We start from the raw sequence: 11913 nt of genomic DNA, 5'->3' as shown, positions 1-11913 counted from the left end.
GTGATATTTGGTCTTCATAACTTTTGACCTGAACTCATAATAATACATCTCATCATTTGACAGTAAGGAGCTGGTGGAAAAAGTGCTGTACTAAGTATCAGATATTGGTAGTGCGGAATCTAATCTCTTGTGAGAGAATCAAAAATTGAATTCACATGTTGAGGACACCATATGCCCCTCCCTTCCCTCCCTTGAGTATTTTTCCCCCGGCATAAAGATACCTCTACACTTCCAAGTGAACAGAAGTGTAAAAGAAAAATATGAATGGAAGACACTTGTAGAGAGAGTGACGTGGTCTCCTGTGCAAATTAATATGCTGACATCTCACAAGCAAGCTATGATTTCCTCCAAACATCTTGTTCTTTTGGCCACATCTATTCCTTCAGGCGTTTGGCCATTACTCAGAGTTGCTCGCATCCTCCAGGGTAGTTCAGTACTGACTCCTGTTCCCTGTCAGGAGCCGCAGGCGTCGAAGAGACTCTTATTACATGTGCATCATGTCAATGTTCCTGGACAATTCAGCCTCCAAAGATGCCTGTCAGTGTATACACAGTAAAGTAAACATCAAGATCATAATTTTCCTTGCTAACAGAGAATGGATGACATTTATTCCATTTTTTTTTCTTCTTTTCTTTTTTTTTTTTGGGGGGGGGGGGGGGGGTAAGGATATTCTTTGTACTCCTATATATCAATATATATAACATATAGGATAGAACAGCAACACATAGCCATCTTTCCAAACAGAGCACACTATCAAAGTTCCTGAAGCTGATTTTTTTTTTTTTTTTTTGATCCTATGTGAGACACCAACTTCTACATTTGGAAAGTTTGCTCAATAACTTTATGCTCCATTTTATATGAAGAGTCATGCACAGACACACATTCAAAGTTTTTCTTGGGTAATAAAAGGGATGGTACAGTTTCGGTTGCGATGGGGCTTCAGGTTTCCAATGTTTTTTTGATGATATTGTTGAGATAATGAGAAACCTATTATGACATAATGAAAGAGCACATGATTCTAAGAGGAATTCAAAGTTTATTTGATGAAAATTGGTTTTGAAATGGCTGAGACATCCAAAACAAAGTGATCCTAGTAAAAGATGGGACCCAACTTTTATTAGGATTGCTTTGTTTTACTTTGTTTTAGGATATCTCAGCCATTAAAAAAACCTGATTTTCCTCAAGTTAACTTTGAATTCCTCTTATTAGAATTGTATGCTCTTCAACATTTCATAGAGTGGTTTCTAAGTACATGTATCTCACAAAAAGTTGGAACAGTAATCCTCACCTCAACCAATACTATACCATCCTGTAAGCAAGTACATACCAATTCCCTCTTTGCTTCCTCAATCTTCACCTTCGCCAGGGACACATTTGGTGGGAGGTTGTTGTAGCTCTCCAGTTTTGCACGCAGGGGGGCCAACTTTGAGTTGAGAGTTTCCAGATGCTGGATAGTCAATAGTAAGTTTAACATGGACCGTGTAAGATTGATGTACATCCTACATCCAATTCATAGAATTCCATCTGAGATTTCATCCATTACAGTGCACTCCCATCATAACGAAATTCTCTTTACAACGAAGTTAAAATTCAGGTCCCAAAATGATTTCTATATCTTTCTATACTTTACAGTTTGGTTGTAATGAAAATTTGATATAACTAAAGAGAACTGCCGGTCCCGATGACTTCGTTATAACGGGTGTGCACTGTATCTTCAACATATCGGGCTAATGAAATGGGTCAGCAGAACTTCTGACATGTTTAAACCAAATATTTTACCATTCCTGCTCCCCCCCCCCACCCCCTCAAAAAAAAAAAAAAAAAAACCAACAACAGACAAACAAAACAAACAAACAAACAACAACAACAAAATAAAGCAAAAATCCAAACCTCCAAATAAAGAAAGAAACAAAACGAACTGAAAATACAGTACATATGGACAAATTTGCCTGGAAGGACTATGCTGAAATTAAGGTTTGAGTAGAAAACAGTGTACTTTGAAAAGAATAATGCATCATTGGTTATAAACCCTCTAGACAGTTTGTGAGTGGTGACAGTGGATAGTGATCATGATAGCATCTTAGGTCATGGACCAGAAATAGATTAGAGGTTGACTTGTCCTGCTGACACATTACATTTGATGCACTTAACCCGTTGAAGACTAGTCAGGAGTATAGTTGGGCAGGTGTCTATGGGAATTGCATGCTACAGCAAAATCAGCTCATCCTCAAGGAATTAAGTGCTGACAACTAATACATGACAGGAAAACCTGAACTCATGAATAAATATAAATATTATGCACTTGTAAAAGAATTTTAACCCATTGAGGACGAGTCCCGAGTATACTCGGGCAAGCATCTATGAGAAATGCGTGTTGTAGCAAAATCAAACTGTCCTCAACGGGTTAAACCCCAGCATCTCATGAGTACTAAAAAGTAGTACATCAAATATTGCAGTGATCTATGGTGAGTTCTTGCTCTATGAAAAAAAAAAAAAACAGAAAAAGGAAAGAAGTATGTGCATGAACATATCCTGAGCAGTATATGCATAGAAGCTGATGATTGAACTTTGTTGTTGGTGTTTATTTGAATTCTACAGGAAAACCTGATACTTGCCTCAGATAACTTCACTAGACTCTGATGATATGCAGAAGGATCAACCTCTGATTCAGTCAGGTTCTCCTGTTCAAACAAACAAAACAAGAGCATTAATGTCTAAAACAAAACAGAGGCATTACTACCTATTGAAAACAAAAAGCAGTTTCTGATATAAGACTACCAAAGGGAATATGAGACATAGCTGTTGTAATCAGTGGAAATGCCTTTCAGCTCAGTTTAGTTCACTTCATTAATGTTATTCACCTGTAAAGATAATTGTTTGTGAAAATGAAACAAATGCATGCCAACTAGTTGTGATGATTAGCACGTCATTTATACCATTGATGATTTGTTTGAAGACATCCATTTGTGAAGTGGAAAATGAACAAGTCACAGGGCTGAATTTATGGGTTCAAGTCAGCTGCATTCTTCAGATGTCTACAGAGATTATTTTTCAACGGATAAGGACGATTTTCTGAACTCTTGAGGGGAAAAGAAATTCTTACTTCAGCTTTACATCTTGAATGAACTATTTTCCCTGGGTCACAATGACCATGCAATTAATTCTAAAATTGCTAGAAAAGAGTGGGAGTCCTGCCTCAAATGTGAACAGAGCATTTATGAATGCTGAATAGAGGAAAAACAGCTATGGATGCAGGGGCGGATCCAGGGATTCTGTAAAGGGGGGGGGGGGGGGGGAAGCAGTTTACATTTCTGGTGCCACTTCCAAGTTTAATCACCCGACAAAAAAAAAGGGGAAAAAAAAGAGGCTTAAGTGCTATTTTCTGGTGCCACTACAATTGGCTGACAAGGATCATTTGGTCATCCTGCGATTCCACGCACACTTTTCTTTAAAAAAAAAAGAGAATTAAAGGTGGCACGCGCCAGGTGTGCTCCCCTCCCCTCCACCCTCCCCCCCCCCCCCAATCCGTCACTATGAATGTAGTGTAGTTACCTCAAGAGCCTCAAGCTGGTTGCGGTATTCCTTCGTCTTGCTGTGGTAGAAGCCTGCTTGCCGTGTCTTCTCCTCCAGCTGTGGTCCCTGTTCCTTTGCTTGGTCTTCCAGCGAGGTCATCGCCCTGCCAAAATCACCATTTAGAATCTCTTAGCAAACATACGGGTAAAGTGCCTGAGTTTAATTGGACTTGAAGTAAAGTACCATCCTGCATTCTAATTCATTGTTGCACATAATAGGTAAATTTTACCACAAAAATCATATCACAAAAACACACTGATAGAAGATTCATTGAAATCAAACATAAGACTTTGAATTGAAGATATTCTTACATAATGGTAATATACATGTAAGTATCAACCACAAAGGCTGCAAATTGCACAAAGCAATACAGTTGCTTTATGGTTCCTCTGCTACTTTGTGAATAGAAAATATAAAAATAATTGTGCCTTCGGTTGATCAGTTAGTCCGTACAGCTCCCTCTTTGAAGTTGCCAATGCCATGTTATTACAAATAAGACAATAGGCGCGGTCAGGCTGGCAAAAGATCGCGAAGTTTAAGATCGCGATCTTTAAGATCTCGAAGTTTTGCCAGTGTGACCGCAAACTTCCCACGAAACTTCTCGATCTGCTTGCGGGCGGTGTCTCCGAAGCACGAGGCCATTGTCATGTACAGTTGTGCATTGTTACATCACAATCACTAGCCATCGGACGGCGCACTCTTTCTTGCGCGCATACGAATGGCCCAAACTTCGCGATCTTAAACTTCTCGATCTTTTGCCAGTCTGGCCGCGCCTAAAATGGTAAAAAGGATGTATTTTTTCTCTTACATCAGAAAAAAAGAGAGAAAGAAATTGAGTAAAGATTTGTTTGTGTCGGGGGTATGTTCACAATAATGTCCCTGAAGTATGATTCACTTGAACTCTTGTGAAGAAATCAACATAAATAGACTCCACACAAATGTGACTTTGATCTTGTTATCATACTGAAATATATTTACTGTAATGTTCACCTTGAAGTGACATACCTTTTCAGGGAATCACTCTTAATCATGGCACTCTTTGTTTTCTTGAAGAGATTCTGATTCAAGAGATTTTCCTCATGTCGGCAGTCTTCCACCTTTATCTGCTCCCGTGACAGATCAGTCATAGCCAGAAAATAGCTGTACAAACAACAACAAAATAATTTGCATGTTTACCTCGAAGTCTTGCACTGCAATTCATAGATAATACAAACCACAAATTTAATCAGTACTTAGAGAACATTCATATTTCGAGAAAATGTTAGGACACCAGTGCATTGGTTCATGAGGCACTGATGCACTGATTTTGCAAAAATGCTTTAGATTGATCTGGCATACAAGTGGTAATCATATAGGCTCCATTGTGGCAAAACATTAGCTTCAAGTTATTCATTGCTAAATTCTTGTGACATACATAAACGATGCTTGTACCTCGCAGTACGGTGGATTATAAAAGTGCAGTAAACAGTTTTGTGCACAAGCTTACACTGTCTACTTATGCATCCGTCTACGATGTACTGGTATTTATCTGTATAATGGTTTGGTTCAACTGGACTTGTCAGAATGTGTAACTGGTGAGCACTATAAAAAGGATGAAAATACAAGTACACATGGCAACAATCAAAGAAAAGTGCAAACATCCATGTAGCTGGTGTGATTCGTTGGCTTACTTAGTATCTGAGGCTACTTTGAGGTCCAGGATCTGAGCCACATTGGACAGTGTCCGGAGGCTGACGTTGCCTGACTGAGAGAGGCTCGCTGGGGATAGACCGACATTCTGAAGAATGGCTGAGAGTCTGCTTGCTACAGATGGAAAGAAAAACAGAACAAATAGAAATATTCTGAAAGTGGTAACACCTTTCCTTATTTGACTTCCTCCCTCTTAGCAACTACACAGTTAACAAATCAAACACCAAGCAATGTCTTACCTGCATATTGCCGAGTACAGTGTTTTTCAATGTAAGTTCGTTGACCTTTTGACCTTTGATAGTGTAAGACTTCTCAAATAGTCAAACTTGACTGGCACATGTACCTGTGGCGTGTGTTTTGTGGTCATACCTCAAAGCTATGGAAAGTTATTGAGAGTACACGTGTACACCAAATCCTTGACAATGCCAACACCAACAACAATGACGACAGCATAGTGAAAGTGATGCCTATGTCTTGCCTCCACTACGCAGGCGAGACAATAAAGGACAAGAATATAATACAGAAGAAGAAAAGATTCTCCAGTCTACATGGCTAGATTCATTTAGTGGTTAGTGAAAACCATTGGATACAATGTGTACCTCTTTTATTTTGTTCATTTTAATGTATTTTCATTTCTGCAAATTCATGATTCAATACAGACTTTGTGAAAAGATACACAGGAAGTGCACATGATACAAAGTCAAGTCGATTTTTTGAGTCAAATACTACACATGATTCAAACACATCATTCCACCCCCCCCCCCCTTTCTATGACTTTTCACAATGTGGCATGAGTACCTTCTGCATGGTATTCTTCTGTCTTTTGGTTCAAATCATCAATGAGGAGCTGTCTGTCACGATCTCTCTCCTCAGATCGCAGCATCAGGTCGTAGAGCACTGTGACAGTTCTCTGGTTGATTTCATACTGTGGTATGGTCAAATCTCCAAACACTCTCTGCAACCAGGCACGGACCTACGACAAGAAGTAAACAACAGAAATTAATATTCCCCTTGAAAGCAATACAAATGAAAACATTCATCTTTTTTCGGTCTGAATTTTGTGCTTGCATACACCACATCACAAAACAAAAATTGACTTGCCTAGACTCTCATTAAATTAGATTTCTGTCACGCATGGGGCTTTGCCAGGTACTAACTTAGGGTCATCAACAGCACCACTAATGCTGAAAGCACAATATTTTATCCATTTATTCCTTTTCCCTTTTTTTTTTCTTGGCAAGGAAATTTGCATTCATAATTCATTATTTTTGCATTGGCCACCATTTTTTTTTAATGCAGGTACAAAATAATTGACAGTGTATAGACACTAGAGCAAACACTTGTGATATGGAAGCCAAACACTTCTCCTTTGCTTTTGTACCTAGGTAAAATAAGATAAAGTCCGTCACTCTCTTGTGAAGATTCTTGGGAGATCGGTATGTCAGTAGCTGATGTGTATGCAGTAGTCTACTTTCATCAGGTTTTGCACCCTGCCCTTGATTGAAGTGGGCTCTATGACCATGTAGGACTAGAAGTCTTACTTATCATTGAATTCAAATACTTACCACTGTATGTAACAATATCAGTAATCAGCTAAATTTATTTAGTTCGTGTGTGATTTGCGTCATGCACAAAGTCTAAACCAATTAGGCACTAAAGGTCCCTTTTTAGGACACTGTCAAACAGAAACAGCTCTCTAGACTCTAGCTCTTAGGCGCATAGGCCCCCTCTTCTGTAGCACTAGTCTGTGTCTGTAGCACTAGTACTAGTACAGTGCAGGGCCGGGGATACTGTAAAACATGATATTCGCGGCATGGAATTTTCACGAATTGGAGCCAACGGCCTCTTTTGTGGCATGAAATTTTCGCGAATTGCCACTGGCATGCAATGCATATAGTGTAGACAAGAACTTTCACTTGCATTTTATTTTTGCGAATCTTGGCGCTCGCGAAATTAAAATGCACGCGAACATTCCTCGCTTTACAGTAGTCAAATAAAGAAGACTCCCGTTATAACAAAGTCGTCGGGACTGGCAGTTTTCTTTCGTTATATCGAAATTTTATTATAACCGAACAAATAAACAATAAAAAACATAGAGCCGTCAATTTTGCAACCTGGATTTTTATTTTGTTGTAACCAGAATTTCGTCATAAGTATAACTAACTGTGTTCGTTTAATAACGGGACGGGAGTGCACTGTAGTTAGTTAACCCTGGTGTCTCTGTACAATGAAAAACGAAACACAAATCTAAGCGCCTCCGTACAAGTAAAAGTCTCCTATTTTACTAGCCCGACCAGACCGTCTGGCAGACGCCTTCGCACGGCGTCCCCGTGCAGTGACACTTGTGTACAGCGACAGGGCTGTGTATAGTTCCTATTTTACCAGCAAACAGGTACGGTTGTGTTGTATGTGTCATATGTAGATCCTAAATTAATAGCTTGATTAGAGTCCATTTCATAGAAGCTTTGCTTTTTAGTGTGGGACCCTCCATTTCCATTCATCCTTATAAGTAAAACTTCTAATTCTATATGTAGATCTATTTAGATCTAGTATACGTATACGACGCAGAGTAGGTCTAAATATTCAAAAAATACAGTTGTGTTTTCTTCATTTGTCACTCATTTTCACAATTCACATGTACTTTTGTAGTTTTGAAGTTTTGTAACTACGTTAAGCTACATTTAAATACTTTGTTAAATCACATTTTTTTTTCAATTATTACAAATATAGTGCTTATACATCACATTTGATGGAAATGAAAATAAATTTGGATCTTGAATGTAGTAAACATACAAGTAGCACTGTATGATCAAGTCCAAGCTCAATGATCACTGGAAGTAGAAGCCATAAGTACAAATTTCAACCATGATCCAGATTGCATTATTGAATTCCGTGGATAAAAGTACAGCTACAGGGTAGTATAGCCAGGTGCCCGCACCTCGTCAGGGGCCCGAATACCGTCACCCCGCTTAAAATCGTTTTGAGCGCACTGAACAAAAATGTATGCCCGGGACTGTGTTCTGTACGCTTGAAACTTGGCAGGACTACCACAACCAAGCAAATTGTGGTGAAAACCGAACAGTTTTTCGCGAAAATCTGAAATTTTAATAGAGCTATAGGAATACGTGTTATATGTCACCCGCACGCATCTTTTACGTGTATGTCTATGGGAACATCACGGTCACCCGCACACGTCTTTTACGTGCTAAGTCTATGGGAGAGCGGGTGACGAGTTGCGGGCCCCTTCCTTAGCGCGCAACTTTTTTGCATCGTTCGCCTTTGACGACGATAGCTGCAAATTGTCAATATCGATCGGTGAACTTGTGATTCCATTGGAATTTTCAGCATTTTTCATGTACGTGAGTTGGATTTCAAAGAATTTCAGTGGCGAAATGTGATTCAATTATGGGCAAACATTAACTATGAGTCTGACGAGGTGCGGGTCACCCAAGTATACAACACATGGATCTCGATATCTCCTCAGGCTCAGGATTAAATCCTTTGAATGGCCCTCTACAAGTTTTCAACTTATTGGGCGTCATCGTAGGTAATTTAGGTAATAGGTAATGAATAATTATGATGTAAATTAGATCGATCGCAACGTGGAAGTAAACTTAGTGGAACGATGGGGAATCATATCACACATAAATTATCATACGTGGGACCATTATTACCAAGCGAACGGATTTGATCACGCACCACGATTGTTCTGAAAAACAACGTCAAAATGTATTCAAAACCTGTACCTCTCTGTGCATATCGTTGATATTTCCATCTCTTCCAGCCATTTCAAAGTCTTGATGATGAATTACACGCACGGTTCTGTAAGATAATCTTGTAAACTTTACTCGTCACGTCGTCATCAAGTTCCGGTAAAGTTCAACAGCGCGCGGGTAGAAAACTTTAGGATGACTCAGAATAATTAAAGCAATTGTGCAAAATGAGATTAAATTATCCGGTAAATATCGAAATCTTGATACATTTAAAAGTACAAATATATTAATGCAAAATCAATTGTTTTATTCGCTGACATGAATGTTATGAAATATTACGTTAACGCTTCTACATTTATTCATTATTATCATTATTATTTTAAATCTCGGAAAGCCAGAATATGTCTGCTTACATGGTCCACAAGAGTATGGTGCATGCATGCTGAGCTAGCTAGCTCGAGCTAGCTGTGTGTGGGTTGATTGCGTAACAAAGTTCCAGTGAATCTCATGATCTTGTTCTCAAACGGGTTGTGACGGACAAGTCTCTTTCACGATCACGGTCACGGTCGCTATGCTCCGGCTTTATCGCATCAAAGTCAAGTCTGCCGTCAAGTCACTGGTAAAGTCACTGCCCTTTAAATTATAGGACTAAAAGAGTAAGAAAAGTCCTCCCGCTATAATATGCAATCAATAATCAATGCCAATGCCATGGAATGGCCAGATGGCGATGACGTAGTCGTGGGATTGCATTGGCTGTGTAGTGTGTGTGTGAACAGTTGCAGTTAAATTTACTGCAAATTCAGGGATGCCAAGTTCAAAAAAATTTTATGAGTGAGATTTTCATGCTCGGCATCTCGGCGCGCGAATGTGCGCGCGAGCGAGGGTGTGGGAAGGGTTTACCCCCTCCCACGGCCCGTTAGGGAGCTTTTTCAATTTTTACTTATGGTAGCTCTAAACTTTCTAACAGTTAGTCTTAATGCGTACTCTGTCTAACTAGGTGCGATCAGGTGCATACTTAAGTGACTATATTTTTCACTTATTTTGAAAGACAAAAGGGAAATATATGCCGTCAATTGCAACTATCACTTTAATCCTGTGAGCTATGCTCATTATTATAGGCCCAAGTTGCAGACATCGCCCGATGCGTGAGAATAATGGGCGCCATGCGTGAGATCGTGAGACGGACCCTAAATGCTTGAGTCTCGTGCAGAATGCGTGAGACTTGGTAGCTCTGCAAATTGGGAAGAGCATCTCATATGAAATTAAATTCTAATCTTGCAAATATAAAGTTTTACCTTGGTACTGCATGTATGTGTACTGTATGAAATGCCTACTTTTCACTGACACTGATATACATGTATAATTGAAGTAATTGATTTGCCATTCCAAAACTATCACTAACGATGTTATGAATTATGATAAAGTAAAACAAATTTACTAAATTTTGGAATTATTATTTTGTTATCAGACTGGAGTTAATATAAGACCTATGTAAAATAGTGTTTGATATTATATTAATTATTTTGAGAATAATGTTTGTGGATTGCTAGTATGATAAACAAATGATACCCAGTCAAAATTTTGATATGACGCAAAAGTGGTAATTTTTGAAAAATATTTTTTTGTCAATTATCTCTTTTTATATCTGTAGTTCGATGCCTATGTCACATGAAAACTAAAAGACATCAAGAATAACATTCCGAGCCATTCAAAACCATAGTTATTTCATGTTTTGCTACTTCAGCAAATTACAGCCAAGAGAACCCCCATTTCATCCACTATTTTAGTGTTTACTGAAACTGGAACAGATCAGAAACATGCAAAATCTGACTGACATGATAAAGTAGAACTGTCAGTTTACAGTTTCCATGGCAACTAGCAATATTGGAATGAGGCCAAATTATACATGTATCAAAATGTTCTGAATGAAATTTGAGGAAAAGTCACCAAATTTGGTTGAAATTAATTGGTGGAAAATGAAAATTTATGGGGGGTGGGGCACAGTGTGCCCCTCTCGGGCTTTGTAGGGTTTCAATTATCTGTATGTTAATTACTTGCCTGTGATTATATCAAATATTTTAGGCTGAATACATTTGAATAGGTGTGGACAAACATGCTATTACCATAAATCACACAAGGGAAGTTAATAGACACACCTTTTCATCGTACAAAATAGAGCAAAAATGCTTCATGTTTCGTTTATAATGATGCCTATGTAAGTATATGCAAATGAGCACATTATTGGCCTTAAATTGAAAAATTAATATCATTCATATACAGGTAACTTTGGACAATGCCCTGTATGAATATTCAACTCAAAATTTCTAAAAAAACCCTTTATTTTTCAAAAATTAGTTTTTATACTCTTCAAAGAATGACCCTGTAATCTATTTTTACTACATTACAGCCTGTAATTACAAGACTGTATGTGAAAAGCTCTTGCTCTAGATCTAAAATAAATACTTAAATTTAGATAGGCATAGTTGTAGCCCATCGCCATGATTTATCAAAAAGTGGTCACCAGTTACATTGCCAGTGGATATAGAAGATGTGCACCATGCTTGAATGCTACTGGTCATGAGGTATGGGTGCTAAATTAGCATCAATATTTGTGCTTCAATTGTGTTTATGGTAAATTGCTTCTTATGGTTTTCTTTTTTTTAAATTCCTAATGGCCTTCATGCTTTCCTGCAGGTTGCAAGGAGAAAGGTCAAATGCACCCTTTGTTGTCAGCAGAGGACTAAATCTGGTAGGTCTTTTGTGACATTATTCTTTTATAAGTACTCCAGTCTACATTATACTTACAGGGGCGGATCCAGGAATTTCGTAAAGAGAGGGCGCACGCACCACTCCCCCCATTTTTTTCCTTTTTATTTCTTCTGTTTCAACTAAACATAAAGGGGGGGGGGGTGCATGCCCGGTGCGGTCTTCCCTGGAT

At 38.6% G+C, this 11913-nt stretch overlaps 2 protein-coding genes across 2 annotated transcripts in view; one reads left to right on the top strand and one right to left on the bottom strand.

The window, feature by feature from the left end:
* Positions 1 to 236: 236 nt before the first annotated feature.
* On the bottom strand, positions 237 to 9050 carry LOC139712485 (HAUS augmin-like complex subunit 1). The gene is made up of 8 exons (XM_071624300.1): positions 9009 to 9050; positions 6061 to 6235; positions 5244 to 5376; positions 4579 to 4713; positions 3553 to 3676; positions 2616 to 2681; positions 1328 to 1447; positions 237 to 535 (listed from the first exon to the last, which is right to left on the bottom strand). Exons 1-8 carry the CDS (start codon positions 9048 to 9050, stop codon positions 485 to 487), a joined length of 846 nt encoding a protein of 281 aa, XP_071480401.1. The 3' UTR covers positions 237 to 484.
* A 496-nt stretch (positions 9051 to 9546) lies between these two features.
* Positions 9547 to 11913, top strand: part of LOC139712483 (ribosome-releasing factor 2, mitochondrial-like) — a 40832-nt gene continuing 38465 nt past the window's right edge. Inside the window, exons 1-2 of the mRNA XM_071624298.1 lie at positions 9547 to 9594; positions 11670 to 11724. Of these exons, the coding sequence (XP_071480399.1) occupies positions 9547 to 9594; positions 11670 to 11724 (103 nt within the window). The remainder of the gene's footprint in view (positions 9595 to 11669; positions 11725 to 11913) is intronic.

The sequence above is a fragment of the Diadema antillarum genome, unplaced genomic scaffold (genome assembly GCF_040938485.1).
Source record: "Diadema antillarum isolate AM-2024a unplaced genomic scaffold, OU_Dant_1.0 seq00001811_RagTag, whole genome shotgun sequence".
Taxonomy (NCBI): Eukaryota; Metazoa; Echinodermata; class Echinoidea; order Diadematoida; family Diadematidae; genus Diadema; species Diadema antillarum.
Note: the sequence above shows the minus strand (reverse complement) of the source record. Positions and strands in the feature narration are given on the sequence as shown.

Excerpts from the sequence above, each read along its gene's own strand:
- LOC139712485 (XM_071624300.1), bottom strand. The coding sequence starts at position 9,050 with ATGGCTGGAAGAGATGGAAATATCAACGATATGCACAGAGAG. Across the intron at positions 5,377-6,060 it reads AGAAGAATACCATGCAGAAG|CAAGCAGACTCTCAGCCATT; the intron begins GTACTCATGCCA and ends TTCCATCTGTAG. Across the intron at positions 2,682-3,552 it reads ACCAGCTTGAGGCTCTTGAG|GAGAACCTGACTGAATCAGA; the intron begins GTAACTACACTA and ends TTGTTTGAACAG.